This window comes from Hyaena hyaena, unplaced genomic scaffold (assembly GCF_003009895.1).
Source record: "Hyaena hyaena isolate Hyena2069 unplaced genomic scaffold, ASM300989v1 scaffold_36, whole genome shotgun sequence".
NCBI lineage: Eukaryota > Metazoa > Chordata > Mammalia > Carnivora > Hyaenidae > Hyaena > Hyaena hyaena.
The window spans coordinates 5,542,396-5,558,052 of NW_024080668.1; the positions used below are offsets into that span (position 1 = coordinate 5,542,396).

The window sequence follows — 15,657 nt, forward strand, 5'->3', positions numbered from 1 at the left end:
CAGGCCTCGAACCCATCAACTGTGAGGTCATGACCTGAGCTGAGATCAAGAGTTGGTCTGCTTAAGCAAAAAAAAAAAAAAAAAAAGAGTTGGTCTGCTTAAACAACTGAGCCACCCAGGGCCCCACCATGTTTATTTTTTAAAGTACAGTATTCTAGGTTAAGTGGGGAAGATCCTAGGAAGACACTTAATCCTATTTCATACTTGATAGAATTCAGTCTCTACCTGAACTTTTTGGCTGAACTTATCTTACCTTGTGAGGTATTATTTTTCACTCTTGGGTATCTTTAAGTTTTATGAAAACCCTCTTGCCTTGTATTATTCTTCCCCAGTCTAAAACTCATATAGATTTGGGATTCCTTTATCAACCATAGATTTTTGTAATGCCCAGCCTAAGGCATCCATTGTATATTATGAATTAGCTTTTTTGATATGTAGAATATTATTAGATATATGCTATCCTTGCGAGAGCTGAGAAATAGCTCTTTTGTATTGCATGGTTCATATGAGGAACCTATCCAACAGCTGCCAAGGTTCTATCATTTACTAGCTGTGTGATCTTGGAGAGTTCAAACATCATCTCCTTGTGCCTTGGTTTCTCAGCAGTAAAATGAAGTCTAGTATCTTTCCGGGCCATTCTGAGACCTAAGGGACATACATAGAGCTCTAGCAAAATAGAATCATTCTTGATCTTGCTCACTGCTTTACTCTGCCTTGTACAGATAGCATCAGGCAGAGTAAGTTCTCAATAAATATCTGAATAACAATGACGAAGAGCCCCTAGCACAATGCCTTATGCATAGCACTCAATAAAAGGTAGCTGCTACTGTTCTTTCAACCATTTTTCCTATTACCTGTTTTTCAGACCTCTCACTATATTAATCACTCTGATTTATCAACATTCTTCAGATGTGGTTCTAACAACTCAGTACTGTATGGTGTGTGGTAATTTTGCTTTATCTGGCATTAATTACAGAGGAGTCAACTGGGAAAAAGCTAGTCTACCTGCTTATATCGAGGTGGCATTTAAAAAGCCCACCTTCTCCCAATATCATCCTTTAAGCCTTAGGAAATGTATGATGCACCTAATGAAAAGTCTAGTGTGGTGACTACCTATTAGTCTCCCTCTCTAGAGCACACTCCTTGATCCCTTTGATGGCCTGGCTGTAAAGTTTGTCCACAGTGCTCACCACTGGGAAGATTTTCAAATATTGTTGGACGGTTAAATGAGTAAAGACAAAAAAGAAAGTTGGAGGAAGATGCTAAAGTGAATAGATGAACAGCTCCTCACAATGGAAACTGTGAGACTAGTGTTTCCACCAGTGTATGCTAGGGCAACAGATTCAGATTAAGGAAAGAATGCTAATCAAATCACAAATATAAACGTGAAAACTTTGGAGGCTATGACAAAAAAGAAATGTAAACTGGCTTCGTAATTTGAACAAGCAGCAAGGATTAGGTCCGCTTTTGTTCTTAGTATGATTGAGATTGGAGTTCGTAGATATCCCTGAAGAAAAACTGGAGATGTTGAAAGGATTAAGGGCAAGAAGATAGGCTAAGCGTGGGGCCCTATGGGAGAATGAGCCAGGGTAGTAAATTTTTTAAAAAAGCATTTCCTTCTTACCAGCAAAAGGAAAAGTAATGGGAACAATCTGGGGTACAGAGGCAGGCAGTTAAGGAAGCTCCAATTACAAATCTCAAAGTAGGACAATCGGCCAGGGAGACAATTTGGGTCCACAGTTGGAACGGAGGGCGCAAGGGAAAACCAGTGGTTGCTGACCTCCGGGAACGGCGGCTCAGCTTTGTGACGTTTAAGAAAAAAATTTCTACCCCCTTCCTGATCTAATCATCCCGGCCGCTTTCAAACCATCGGAATTAAGCAACAGGTAAAAATGTCCTCCGTGCTACGCCGTGTTAACAGGACTCCTACGTATTGTTATATTAAAAACGAAAATACATCTCTAAGAATAAGACTTTCAGGACACCACGGGAGGATTTGCGAGAGGCCTTGTTTACAAGCGGATCGAGGGGCGCTGGGGGTATTGCTACGAAGGCGAAAGGCGGGCTGCGATCACGCTTCCGATCGCAACCAGACGCTGCTGCAGCACGCTCCTCAGGAGATCCAGTTTGACCGCGGGGGTCGGATACGGGGAGAATCTGGCCGGGCGGCAGCGGTTCCGCCCATCACCTTCCCTTCCCTTTATAAAGCGGGGCGGGCTCCGCCGGCTGTCGGCCCGAACGCTCAGCCGTACCGCCCGCGGAGGAGCGGGTGCTGGAAGAATCGCCTCCGGCCTGGCAACGAGGAGGCTGTCTCCGGAGACCATGGCGGACGGGTTGAGGTCGCCGTGGGAAGCGCGGTAGGCCACCCTGCTCCTTTGATCGCCGGCGGACAGGGCCATCTTCAAACACCGCGCGTAGTGTCTGTTACGTCCCTCGGTCAAGCAGGCCCCTGGCGGCTCCGATCAGTCCAGCCGGTGTCGAACCGGACCCCCGCCCACAAGGGAAGCCATAACCAGCGCCGCGGCCGATCTAGGAGCCGCCTTCAACCGGCGCTCCCCTCCCGAGCATGCGCAGCTCCTCCGCGCACGTCGACGCAGACCAACGTCTACGTCCGTGACGTCCGGGGCGACGAGGACGTGGGGTTTCTGAGAGTGCGCAGTGAGCGCGGCGGCGACGACCCTTCGGCCTTTTTAGGGAGGGGGCGACGTTGCGATGGGGGCGGCGGCGGCGGAAGCGGATCGCACGCTCTTTGTGGGCAACCTTGAAACGAAAGTGACCGAGGAGCTGCTTTTCGAGCTTTTCCACCAGGTGAGCGGCGGAGAGCAGGCCCTTCCGTTCGTTTCCCGGCTCCCGTGTGGCCCGGCCCATCTGCCATGCCCGCCTTCTTCTCGAAAGCTGGGCTGTGGGGCCCGGCGCCCGACGGCTGGGCCGCTTGGGGCCGGAGGTCGCTCTTGGAAAGTGAGGCGCCCGCGGGGGAGTCGCTTTATGGAAAGAGCCCTGGTTAGTTCACGCCGAAGTGACAGCCCAGGGCGGCGAAGGGGTCCTCGGTGAAGCCTTCCCGAGGGTCCTGAGGAATCTAATACGGTGGGTTCTTCGTGCAGCAGTGCTTTTTCCTAGTCTTCCTTCCCCTCAGGGCACTTTGTCTTTGGTGCATCTGACTGGTAGAGCGTATTTCAGTTGTTTGGTCATTATCTGTTTTCCATGTAAGTTTTCTTTATTGCAGCATTAAAATATTTAAAATAAACTCCTCAATACTCTAGAAAGGCAGACTTGTGTTTCGATGGTTAAAATCCGCATTAAAACGCGTTACAGTCAAGAATATCCTGCTCTCTCCAATTCTATTCTCTAACAACTGGTAACGTTTGGTTAATCAGTAAAAAAGTGAATTTTTAGTCCAAGAAAACTGCATTCTGTAGCTCTTGATAAACGGGTACCTTGGTTGAGAAAATGATGGAGTTGGCCACCTTGTTAAGAAGTCATAAAGTACACTGACCTGTAAACTCAGTGACTGCTGCCGGTTCGTTATGGGTTTCTTTCCCCAAATATTAATCAAGTGTTGGGTCATAGATATAGGATCTTTCACCGAGGTGGAAAGGCTTGTGTGTCCATTTTTTTAGACTTCCTGATTACATTTTTTGTTATTTTTAAACTTTGTAAAATTTGAGTTTTTCTCTTCTGGTCTACAGGCTGGGCCAGTAATAAAAGTGAAAATTCCAAAAGATAAGGATGGTAAACCAAAGCAGTTTGCATTTGTGAATTTCAAACATGAAGTGTCTGTTCCTTATGCGATGAATCTACTCAACGGAATCAAACTTTTTGGGAGGCCCATCAAAATTCAATTTAGATCAGGTAACTATTCAGTGTTATTGTTTGGGGAGAGGGTTTTGTGGGGTTTTTTTGTGTCTTTGTTCTTTGTTTTTAATTTTGTTCAATTTTAAAGAATTTCTTTTGGGATGAAAATACTTTAAGCTTTGTGGATAGTAAACTTTATATATCCCTGAAAATAGGTGACTGGCAGCAAGGATTTTGAAAGTTGTCGTTTTTAAATTGAGTTTGGGTTCAATGAAGAGAATGTAAACTTTGTTGTTAGAATGACTTGGGTTTGGGTCCTTGCTCTGAAAGGAGCAAGGATTGTTTTCTGAAAACACTTTTCCTGGCTGCTTTGTAATTTACATGTACAAATTTTGATTCTGGGACCCGATGAGGATGAAACTTTCTGTGTATCCAGTCTGAAAAATTCCATGTGAGGATCAGAGTAGTACGGCTAGATTGGGTATTTATACATCGGATAGTCCCTTGTTTTGGATGTGTGTGGTGTTAAACACTTAGAATTTTCCCTCTGGTGAAATTGTAAAGCAGTCTCTTGTAATTTGAGGTTTTCTCTTGTAGGCTCTGTCTACATGATTTGGGGTAGGGGAGACATAATTTCAACCTAAGTTTTCTGTCAGTGATTTCTCAAATTTTTTCATTTTAGGAAGTAGCCACGCCTCACAGGATGTCAGTTTGTCATATCCCCAACATCATATTGGGAACTCAAGCCCTACCTCTACATCTCCGAGCAGGTAATATTTTGCACCTATTGTTAAAATCTTTTATCAGAAATTTCCTTAGGTAGTGATCCCAAAACGCACAATGAGTGATTTGTTTCCTCCTTTAAGCTCTTTTTTATTCTTCTGCTATATTATTTGTATTTTGGCTTATAATGAGGTATCCACTTCAAAGGGATTATACACAGACATGTATAGTACCCCTAAAATAGATGCATATGTTAACCATAATTATGTTCATTTGGAAAGACATATTTTTGTACATAATTGAAACAAAATCTCCCAGAATATTATTTACCCTCACTGTTTTCAGTATACTCTATTTTCTAATCTGTTTCCTTTAAAAATTTTAAATTAGTTTTGACCATTTAATGGTTGTTATCTTTCAGTTTAAAAATACCTATCTATAAACAGACTAGTGGACTAAGAGTTTGCAGAATTGGATTCTAGGTCTGCCTCTCCTGATGGCATAATCTTGAGGCAGTCTTGTTTCTCTGGTTCTGTCCTTCTGTTTGTAAGGAAAAGCTGATTGACTGATCTCTAGGCTCTCTGCTAGTTCCTAAGGGTGAGAAAAGTTCTCATATTTACATTAAATAATTTTATTTGCTTTGGGAAAGCTGATATTTCACCAGGAACAATTTTTTCCTGGTTCATCCACAGAGCTGTTACATCAATCATAATGGGCTTCACTTAAGGAAGGGTTAACAAACACGTGTCCGGCTCTGCAAGTCCTTTGCATTTATGGTCTTGTTCCTCACGGCGGTCTGATGAGGTGAGGAATGTTATCAGTTCTACCTTACATGTGAAGAAAATGAGGATTGGAGGTTAACTTGCTCAAGTGTGACCTGTTCGTAACAGTGGGCTGGGATTGACACCCAGGCATTGTGACGGAGCCTCTGTGATAGGCTGCATAGTGGAGCCTACAAGTCTGCATGAAGACACGTATGTGTTTTGTGACTACCTGTTTGATAAGTTTTCTAGAGAAAGAGTAGAACATGCTTGAAGAAAAGAACCCTCAAGGAGAGATGATATAAATGAATGAGGAACTAAAAGGGGTCAGCGTACCTAGATCATAATGAATGAGAAATGGAGAGTAGTAGTGTTGGTGAAGTAGAAGAGGCAAGGTGATCTAGGGTCTTGCTTCTAGGCCATAGTGAGGATTTGGGAATAGTAGAAAGGTACCAAAATGTTTTTTAGTAGGATAATAAAGGAACGGGTTTGTATTTTAATGATTTGTTTGGTTGCTGTGGGAGAATGGATTGGAGGGGACAGGGCTGAAAGTAGCCCAGTGAGGAAGCTGTTGGTAGCAAGGTACTGGCATTAGTTGCAAGATAGCAAGGAGGTTACTGGGATGATGTTGATGGCTTGGATTAGGTGGTGCCAAGAGCTGATACAAACCAGATGACTGGAAAGCAAAGTTGCAAGAAAGAGTAGTGTAAAAAGGGTACCATCTTCACATCCTTTCTTGTCAACTGAAACTGTTTAAATACTTCTCAGCACATTCAGAGCTTGGAAGAGTCTAGGGGCGGGGCGCCTGGGTGGCTCAGTAGGTTAAGCATCTGACTTCGCCTCAGGTCATGATTCACAATTTGTGGGTTCAGGCCCCGCCTTGGGCTCTGTGCTGACAGCTAGCTCAGAGCCTGGAGCTTGTTTTGGATTCTGTATCTCCCTTTCTCTGACCCTCCCCTGCTCACGTTGTCTCCATCTCTCTCTCAAAAAATAAATAAAACATTTTTTAAAAATTAAAGAAAAAAGAACTTGAAGTGTCTAAAACCACTTGTATGGAAGCTTCAGAGGTATCTCAGGTTGGAGGAAAAATGGTTTTTAGCTCTCTGAGAATTCTCTTTGGGAAAAAATGTTCGAGTAAATAAGTTGTTTTTAATTTAAAGCTACAATATACAGCTTGTTTATACTTTTATTCTAAGGAAAATTATACTTTTTATCACTTTAGCATACAGATACATGACTAATTTAAGAAAATCCAAAATGAGGAGCCGCTGGGTGTCTCAGTCAGTTGAGTGTCTGGCTTTTTTGGGTCAGGTTCTAATCCCAGGGTCATGGGCTCCAGTCCAGCATCAGGCTTCACACTGAGTGTAGAGCCTGCTTGAGATGATCTCTCTGCCTCTGCCCCTCCCTGTTCATACACGTGCCCATGCTCCATGTTTCTCTCTCTTAAGGAAAAAAAAAAAAACCTCAAAGCGAAAAGATCTAAACTATGAAACAAATCAATTAGTGATTTGATCCTAAATATTTTAAAATAAAATAAATTTGAAATACTTGCTAAGTGTGTTTTTCTGTAGAGCAGGCTACCTTTTTAGGAGGTTGGGAATAAGATACAAGTCCGTTGAAGTTAATATCCTGTTTATGTTACAGAATTCTTAATTCCTTGTTTTCCCAGACCTGTTCCTCTTCCTTGTCTCAGTAAATGTGTATGTAATTGCTCAAGCCAAAATTCTGCGTTTTTATCTTTAATTTTTCTTTCTCCTTCGTCTGTCATCTAATCAACCATATCCTTTTCATTTTAGTTTTCAGCCTAAGCCTTTGTGCTAGCCCTGGGATTGATGGGAGTTTTTTTCCTATAAAGGGCCAGGTAGTTCATATTTCAGGCTTTGCAGGCCAGCGTAACACTGCATAGAAAATACAAACACAAGAGTGTGTTATAAAAACTGGATTGGCCCACAGGCCATATAACTTGCTCACCCTGTGCTCGATCTTCCTGCAGCTGGAATGTTTTGCCTCCAGGTGATCTGGTTACTCAGTTTTCACTTCAGATGTCTCCTTTTCAGAAAGGGCATCCATGACCAGCAAGCTAAAATAGAACTCCTGTCTCTCACTGTACTTGCTTTTTAGTCGACTGTTCATAATATCACTTGTAACAAGGTGAAACTGTCTTACTGTCTGCATCCTTTGCCTTATCTATGAGAGCAGATACCCTGTCTTTCTTGTTCATTCCTACCTTTGGGACCTGTGTCTTGCCCATGAGTAGTATGTAGTAAATATTTGTTAAATGAATGATTATATGTTGTTTTTCTTTCACAGGTATGAAAGGACTGCGGATAACATGATTTCATCAACACAGATAATTCAGAGGTCTTTCTCTACTCCAGAAAATTTTCAGAGACAAGCAGTGGTAGGTTGATTTATCAACCCGAATTGCTAAAAAGCAAAAAAAAAAACCCACCAAAATACTTAGATTGAAATGTTCAAATACTTCTTAAGTAATGTCCTAAGTTTTAGTTAGACTAGCATGATCTTTGTAGATTGTGACCATTCATTTTAGTTTTCCCTGGGCTGAAGTACATATTTAAAAGATTGAAGATAAATAGAAGAGCTCCATTTCACATTTATATTTTTCTTCAGCCATTGTTTTGGGGGGTAGGGGGCAGAGGCTGTTTCAAAGACTGGAAATTTATTCTCTGATGTTCTTGCCACCTATGCTGAAGGACTTAATTATCATATGCTCTCTTTGATGCTTAATAACAGTAATTGAATATGTTGGAGTCTTCCAGGCCAGCTTCCTCTTGCTTTCCATTTTTCCTGTAATATGAGGTTGTGAGACTAGGCTTAAAGTCCTTGGTATGTTTTACTGTTCCATCTTTGTGTCCAGTCCTTCATTTTTTCATTTCGTCATCAAGTCCTTTATTTTTTTCTTTTTCTTGAATTTATTTCTTTTTTTTTCTTTACCCTAATCACAATCTCGGCTAATGACCTCTGACTTTTTGCAGGCCTGCAGATATAAGAATGAAGTAAGGTAAAACTGAGACAAGTATGAAGGGATGTCAGCTTTTATGTACATATCATATATTTTTGTCATTTTGCTGTAAGCTATTTAAAATAATTGTCTCTGGCTTATTAGCTATCTGCAGGCAGAATTTGGGGACCACTGGTCTAGTCAGTTCATACTTGTCTCCATTTTCTCCTCACTGGTCCTTCTTACACACTTGTTTCAAAATTACTGTAACCCTGTTTTGCTTATCTTCCTGGCAATTTGACTTTTCATTGTTTGGAAGATAAAGTCAGAATTCTCTAGCTTAGTTAGTAGGTACTCCATCATCTAATGCCAATAAAGCTTTTTAGCCTAATTGTCCAGTAATCACTGCTTAAAAGCTCTGTAACTTCTCTCAGTCAGAATTACTTGCTTTTCTATGAACACATTCTGGTTATCTTGGTGCAATTGCCTTTGCTTGATATACTTCCCCCTTAAAATATTCCATCCATACTTTTAACACTTAGATGCTGTGCTACCTTCATGAAGCCTTGATGATACTGAGCTCTTGGCTCTTTATGTGTTCATCAGACAGTGCTTTACATTGTCATTTGTATGACCTCTTCCCTTCTAAGTTTTGTTCTTGAGGGCAAGGCGTGGTAGGGGTAGTTATAGTTGGGTGGGGGGCACCTGGGTGGCTTAGTCTGTTAAGCTTCCGACTTCAGCTCAGGTCATGATCTCACATTTTGTGAGTTTTAAGCCCTTCATCAGGCTTTCTGCTGTCAGCACAGAGTCTGCTTTGGATCCTCTGTCTCCGTCTTCCTCTTTCAAAAATAAATAAACATTAAAAAAAAAAAAGCAGTAGTTATGTACAGATATCTTGTAGGTTTACATTGGAATGAACAGAGCCATTGTATTTTTCTACTTTGACTTGTTTAACCTAAGATCTACCTTGGCAAGGAGAGTGAATTTGCTTTTCCATCATTATCTGTTTGGTTCACTGCAACTGAATATATACTGGCTTTCATATCTAAAAATATTTGTAGTTAACATTTCCTTTTTTTCTTCTCTTAGATGAACAGTATTTTGAGACAGATGTCATATGGTGGGAAATTTGGCTCTCCACATCTGGATCAGTCAGGATTTTCCCCATCGGTTCAGTCACATAATCCTACGTTTAACCAGTCTTCAAGCTCCCAGTGGCGCCAGGAGACGCCACCATCACAACGTAAAGTCAGACAGAATGCTCATCCCTATGCCCTGGATAGGCATTATAGCCGTGAACAGCGTTACACTGACCATGGGTCTGACCATCACTACAGAGGAAGCAGAGATGACTACTTCCATGAAGAACGGAATCCTGATGGCTGGAGCCACGACTATGAAAATAGAAGAGACAGTAGTAGAGATGGAAAATGGCGTTCATCTCGACACTAACAAGTATTAAAAGGACGATATTTTTACAGGGTCATTCTAGGCCCTTTTGGCTAAATTGATCTAGAAGTGTTAACTGTACAGAGCAGCTTTACAAGTTGCCACATTTCTTTATAAAATTTTAAAACCTATGGCTGCAGTCTAATACAGAAATAAGAATTGTGGTTCCAGTTTTATTACATTAATAACCTTTCACCTCAGGGTTTTATGAAGAGGAAAGGGTTTTATGCAAAAGAAAGTGCCACAATTTCTAATCATTTTAGACAGTTAAGAAAGGGATGTATCATATGGATTGGTTGTATTATAAAGCAAATATTTTAATTATCTGTTATCTTTTTGTATTGCAAGAAGTTTGTTGTTAGTGAATCAGATTTGGTGTATATAATAGAAGACCTTCAAGTTTTGATAGTCTGAAATGACTGTCAGTATTTTGTTAATAAAAGAAAATAATTTCAGTGACTCATTTTACTAACATTGTACTTAAAAAGCTTATTGGTGTTGTTTGGGGATAAATCCTATTTGACTTTTTAGAGAATTTCTACCGTAAGTTCTGTGACATGCTCGTTTGGGTTTTACTCTAATTGAACATAAAATTGTAAATCCATACATGCTGTCTCATTCTAAAATTTTAAAGTTTGCTCATTAAATCATGTTTGATGTATAACTGAAGTTACTCAGGAAGTTAAATATCTCTAAATGTATTTTTTTAGGTTAAAAAATACACTGTTAATATAAATCCCCCTTTTCAGGAAAAACAAAAATGTAAAAGCATAGATAAAATGGTAAAATGTTTTACTGAAATTATACTTTTTTTGCAAAAAGGAGGTTCATAAACCGTTTAAGTGCTGCCTCCGTCACTCAAATTTTCAACTTTAACATTGTCAAAGTGCCCAGGACATGTGCACAAGGATACATTTTATTGTGGAGACTGTACAGGTTGCTTTTTTTGTTTGAACGTTTGAAAGAATTTAGTCTTAAACTTTTTCTAATTTAAAAATTTTTAAATCTTGTTTAACAAAACTTGTGTATCAAAATACTGTTTCCCATTCACTGTAGAACTTTATAAAAAATCATTCCTTGAAAAAGATTGACCCTTTTTAATATTAACCACAGCATTTATACAAGTTTTTTAATATATTGAAAACCTAAAAAAGAGTGTGTCTTATTTTTTTTGACATTACTAACTTTACAGACGGTGTGTACAAAATTAGCAGCATGCTTTTGTTCAGTGACCGCCTGATGTAAAGGATGTCAGTTCTCAGAGTGTCCCGAAACACGGCTTTTGTACAGGTAGAACTTAGTGCTTTAGAATGAGATTTTCAGTGGTCTGGATTATAGTTCTTACAGTTAGAAGCTGGTCACCCTCCCTGGTCTCTAGGAGTTCATACTCTCAGGTTTTCGTGTGTGTAAATGCATGTGACACTTTTAGAGAAGTGGAGCTATTGACTCTGCACAGAGAGCATGAAGGTGAGAAGTTTATGTCTTATACGCAGTTTCATAGTAGAAGGATTTGTTTCCAGGGAGCTTGTTCTCTGGTATCTTACCTGTGTGAATACTTCATAGATTTTATAGAGATTAAACTTGCTTTATTGCAAGTTATCTGTGGATCAGATCCTTTCATATTGATCAAGATAATCCTGGTTCAGAGTAATGCTTCTTAATGCTCATTAATGACTTGGGGCACACCCCTTCACGGAAGCTCTAGTGGATCTTTTTCACTTCAATCCCACCCAGTTGAAAGTAACCAAACTAGTAAGTGTACTGTGTAAAGGGACAGAACAAGTGACCCCAACAGATTGGATAGAGTTGGTGAGATCATTCACCCAGGCTTGAGAGCTACAGTAGAAAGGAAGAGGTGTTTTTGTGGGAGCACAGTTTCTCCCCAAGGACATTGCGTGAAATATCACTCTGTTCTGTAATGAAGTGTTTTGGTAAATATTGTGTACGATCTGACCGTGTGTAGCCTTCTCTTAGTATCAAGACCCTAAAGCTTCTGACAAGTACTGCAGTAAAGAAATTTTTTTAATTTTTTTTTTTTTTTTTGAGAGAGACAGACCATGTGAGCAGGGAAGGGTCATAGAGAGAGGGAGACACAGAATCAAAAGCAGGCTCCAGGCTCTGAGCTGTCAGCACAGAGCCCGACACGGGGCTCGAACCCACGAAACGTGAGATCATGACCTGAGCCGAAATCAGACGCTTAACCAACTGAGCCACTCAGGCGCCCCAAGCAATCTTTATGCTTAACCAAGTATTTCCAACTTAATTGACCCTTATTTTACCCTTTTGTACATAACACATTAATATACTCAGACCTCCAAAGAATCTGACTCCACCTTCTCCATCCAATCAGCCAACTTTCTAGTTTTGTTGTGTAGGCCCATATTCCTCGCACCTACTGTATGGTGCTAGAAGGAGCAATCATCCTCTTTCAGGATTATTCCAATCAATACATAAACTACCAATTTATGTATTCCAATAGTTCCCTGTATTTCTCTTGTCATAGCTTTATACTGTGTTACAATTTTCTCTTTATTTGTATGTCTTCTAGATAGCTCCGTGAAGGCAGAAAACACCTTAAACCAGTGGATTCCCAGTATCCAGTGCCTGGCGTAAAATTACTTGGTAAATTTTTGATGAATGAATGAAGGAATGTTTGTCAGATAATTGAATTTAAAAAAGGAGGCTTAGGCATAGTAGTATTTTTTTAATAGGTTTCTTAACCCTGAACTATCATTGCATCCTGTTATAAAAACCCTGTATAACAATATAAGGTGCCTTTAATACACTCTAGAATTCTATTCGTTTTTCAAAGATGTTAAGGTTTTGATCAGTATTCATGAGGTTTTCTTTAAAAATTTGCTTTATAATGTTGGCTTGGTTTTGGAATTATGGTTCTGCTAGTTTTATAGAATGAATTGGCAAGCTTATCTTGTTCTGTGCTCTGGCAAGAAGATTGAAAAATACACGAATTACCTGCTTAAGACTTGTTGAACTCCTTTGTAAAACGAATTTCTTAGAAGTAACTGATTTTTTCTCCCATTTTTCCTTATGGTTATCAGTCTCCACGTTTCCTACTTTCTCCGGAATCAATCTGATAATTTATACCTTTCTTAAAAAGCCCATTGTCTCTGTCTTTCCAAATTAATCAATAGACAATTGTACATGGTATTTCTTATAATTTTCTGTTACACTCTATCTGCAGTTATGGTTCCATTTTAGTTCCTGATATATTTCACTTTCCCTCCCAAATCTCGGTTAGACTTGCTGTACCGTTAGACATTTTGCGTTTATTTATGTAAAAGCAGCACACTAGGGGCGCCTGGGTGGCTCAGTCGGTTAAGCATCTGACCAGCTCAGGTCATGATCTCACGGTTCATGGGTTCGAGCCCCACATCGGGCTCTGTGCTGACAGCTCAGAGCCTGGAGCCTGTTTCGGATTCTGTGTCTCCCTCTCTCTCTGGCCCTCCCCTACTCTCTCTCTCTCTTTCTCTCTCAGAAATAAATAAAACATTAAAAAATTAAAAAAAAAATAAAAGCAGCACACTACATTGTGTTTGTTTTTTGAAACATTCTCTTTTATAGAGATTTAAATACAAATCATGTATTCCAGTAGCTAACCATTTCTGGAGCTCTTTGGTCATCCGTGTCGATCACCTGGTATCTACTTGAAGTTTTTGGGATATGTCTCATAGTGCAGGCTTGCTGCTGGTGATGAATTCTTTTCGCTTTTGTGTCTGGAAAAGTGTATTTTACCTTTGTGTTTGAAATCTCTTTTTGCTGGGTATAGAATTCTAACTTGACAGTGTGTTTTCCCCTTTTGATACCTTAAAAATGTGGCTCCACTGCCCCCCTGCCTGCATTTTTTCCTGTAAGAAAACTGCTGTCTAGTACATAAAGTGTCATTTTTGTCTGGCTGGTTTTGAGCAATTGGATTATAATGTGCCTTGATATAGTTTTCTTCATGTTCCTTTTGCTTGGAGTTCTTTTGAGATACATGGCTCTGTGGGTTTATAATTTTCATCAAAATTGGAAAATTTTGGCCATTATTCAAAAAAATTTCTTTGCCCTCACTTTCCTCTTTGGAAACTTCAACTACACTTAATACGAGCCTGTTTGATGTTATCCCATAGCTCACTGATGTGCTGTATTTTTTAAATTATTTTTTCTCTGTATGTTCATTTTGGATAGTTGTATTCCTGGGTCTTCAAGACTACTTTTTTTCCTTTTTTTTTTTCCTGCAGTGTTTAGTTAGCAATTAATTCCAATATAATAATCATCTTAGATGTTGTAGTTTTTCTCTCTAGAAGTTTGATTGACATCACTTTTTTCTGATTGGTACTCTTTTTTTTTTTTCCTTAGTTCTTCAGCTTCATTGAGGTACAACTGACAACCTTGTAATCTATTGTATGATTTGATACACACTGTAAAAGAGTTCCCCCAGTGAGTTCATTAACACATGATTTTTGGATCTTTTTTAATATCCTCACTATCTTTACTTAAATTTTTCAACAAATGGAACAAAGTTACAGTAATTTTTAACATCCTTGCCTGCTAATTCTAATATTTTTATCAGGTCTCAGCTGCGTTCTGTTGGTTTACTACCATTATTGGATGTATTTTCTCGCTGCTTTGCACGCCCTGCAGTTTTGACTGGATGCTGGGCAATATGGATTTCACCTTACTGGATCCTTGATAGTTTGTATTTCTGTAAATATTCTGGAGCTTTTTTCTGGTACACACATACGTTACTTGGAGACCATTGTAGCTAGGACATGACTTAAGATTTGTTAAGCAGGGTTTCAGAACTGTTTAGGATTAACTCACCCCATTACCGAAGCTAAACTCTCAAATACTGTAACAGATGCTCATGAATTGGGAAATTTTTCAGTCTATCTAGTGGGAACAGATAATATTCCTGGTCCTATGTGAGTGCTGAGTAGTGTTCCCTCTAATTCTCTGGGACAATTCTTTTCCCAGCCTTAAATAGTTTCTTCAAACCTGTATGCTGATCACTACTCTCATGAATACTGGAGGAAACCTGCAGATGTCTGAGACGTTTCTCCTGGGCACCTTAGCCCCCTGCAGCTCTGTGTACTGGACGTCCTAGCTGCCTGGATGATCACAGGCTTTCTTTTTTTTTTTTTTTAAGATTTCCTGGCAGTGAGCCAACAGGATTGACCCACGGCCCAAGCACACCTGTCCCAAGGCTGCAGAGGACAACTTGGAAGCACACCCACCCTCCTCGGCTGGCCCTTCTGCCTGTGAGCTCCATTCCGCTCTGTGTGACGCCCGCCAGGCGCTTGCATAAAGGTTTCTTTTCCCAGTTTTTATAATGGTTCCATGCATGTGTGAGGAACAATTTTCTGTTTCAAAACTCTGCCTTGACAAAATTATCTCTTACCTGACAAGCTGTGTAAATGAAAAATGTCAGAATGAGGAGCTATTTAAAAAAATAACTAAAATGCATGCGTATTAATTTAATACACATTAAGTATACATTCACTTGCCAATCTTTTGATGGTGAGCCAAAGGCTTTTCCTTATATCTAGGTGCTCTAACTGGAGTTTAGTGGCTGTTCTTGCATAAATCACTACCAGACTGCATCACCTATAATTTCCATCCTGGGTTTCCTCATAGTGGAATGCAGAGGCAGAGAAACTTGTGAAGGATTCAAGTTTTCTACCCTTCCTTCTGAAAGTTGTCTTGCTCACACTTAATCTCAGCAAGTTCTTACAATGATTTATCCTTACTAAATCTTTACAAAGCATTCAATTAGTTCTCTTGAAGTTATTATTTCCCAAATTCATATTTGTATTTTATACTCATCCACATTCTTAACGGTGTATATCATATTTAGGTTGGTGACTTACATTAATGAGAACTAGTGTAAGCAGGTTTGGAACAACTTAACTGGTAAGAGCTAGTGCGGGTGAACTGTGGTGGCTGGCCAGGCCCTAGCCTGCAGCATGT

At 40.0% G+C, this 15,657-nt stretch overlaps 2 protein-coding genes across 4 annotated transcripts; one reads left to right on the forward strand and one right to left on the reverse strand.

Annotated features, from left to right (window-relative positions):
* Positions 1 to 1,990: 1,990 nt before the first annotated feature.
* Positions 1,991 to 2,573, reverse strand: CUNH11orf71 (chromosome unknown C11orf71 homolog). The gene has a single exon (XM_039229246.1). It carries the CDS (start codon positions 2,397 to 2,399, stop codon positions 2,046 to 2,048), a length of 354 nt encoding a protein of 117 aa, XP_039085177.1. The 5' UTR covers positions 2,400 to 2,573; the 3' UTR covers positions 1,991 to 2,045.
* Positions 2,574 to 2,634: 61 nt separating this feature from the next.
* Positions 2,635 to 14,794, forward strand: RBM7 (RNA binding motif protein 7). Of its 3 annotated transcripts, XR_005527875.1 has the most exons (7): positions 2,635 to 2,808; positions 3,687 to 3,849; positions 4,475 to 4,562; positions 7,587 to 7,677; positions 9,328 to 9,693; positions 12,236 to 12,309; positions 14,665 to 14,794. XR_005527875.1 is itself a non-coding variant. In XM_039229244.1 (5 exons), exons 1-5 carry the CDS (start codon positions 2,713 to 2,715, stop codon positions 9,688 to 9,690), a joined length of 801 nt encoding a protein of 266 aa, XP_039085175.1. In that variant the 5' UTR covers positions 2,635 to 2,712; the 3' UTR covers positions 9,691 to 10,288. The 3 variants fall into 3 exon arrangements, 2 of the variants coding, with proteins under 2 accessions (XP_039085175.1, XP_039085176.1); XM_039229244.1 differs by lacking the exons at positions 12,236 to 12,309; positions 14,665 to 14,794 and having other exon boundaries at positions 9,328 to 10,288; XM_039229245.1 differs by lacking the exons at positions 2,635 to 2,808; positions 12,236 to 12,309; positions 14,665 to 14,794 and adding an exon at positions 2,836 to 3,084 and having other exon boundaries at positions 9,328 to 10,288.
* The last annotated feature ends 863 nt before the right edge of the window (positions 14,795 to 15,657 follow it).

What these genes read in the sequence shown, in the direction of transcription:
- CUNH11orf71 (XM_039229246.1), bottom strand. Translation starts at nt 2,399, where the DNA reads ATGGCCCTGTCCGCCGGCGATCAAAGGAGCAGGGTGGCCTACCGCGCT.
- RBM7 (XM_039229244.1), top strand. Translation starts at nt 2,713, where the DNA reads ATGGGGGCGGCGGCGGCGGAAGCGGATCGCACGCTCTTTGTGGGCAAC. An exon ending in CAAAATTCAATTTAGATCAG is followed by an intron (nt 3,850 to 4,474) that starts GTAACTATTCAG and finishes TTTTCATTTTAG; the next exon opens with GAAGTAGCCACGCCTCACAG. An exon ending in ATTTTCAGAGACAAGCAGTG is followed by an intron (nt 7,678 to 9,327) that starts GTAGGTTGATTT and finishes TTCTTCTCTTAG; the next exon opens with ATGAACAGTATTTTGAGACA.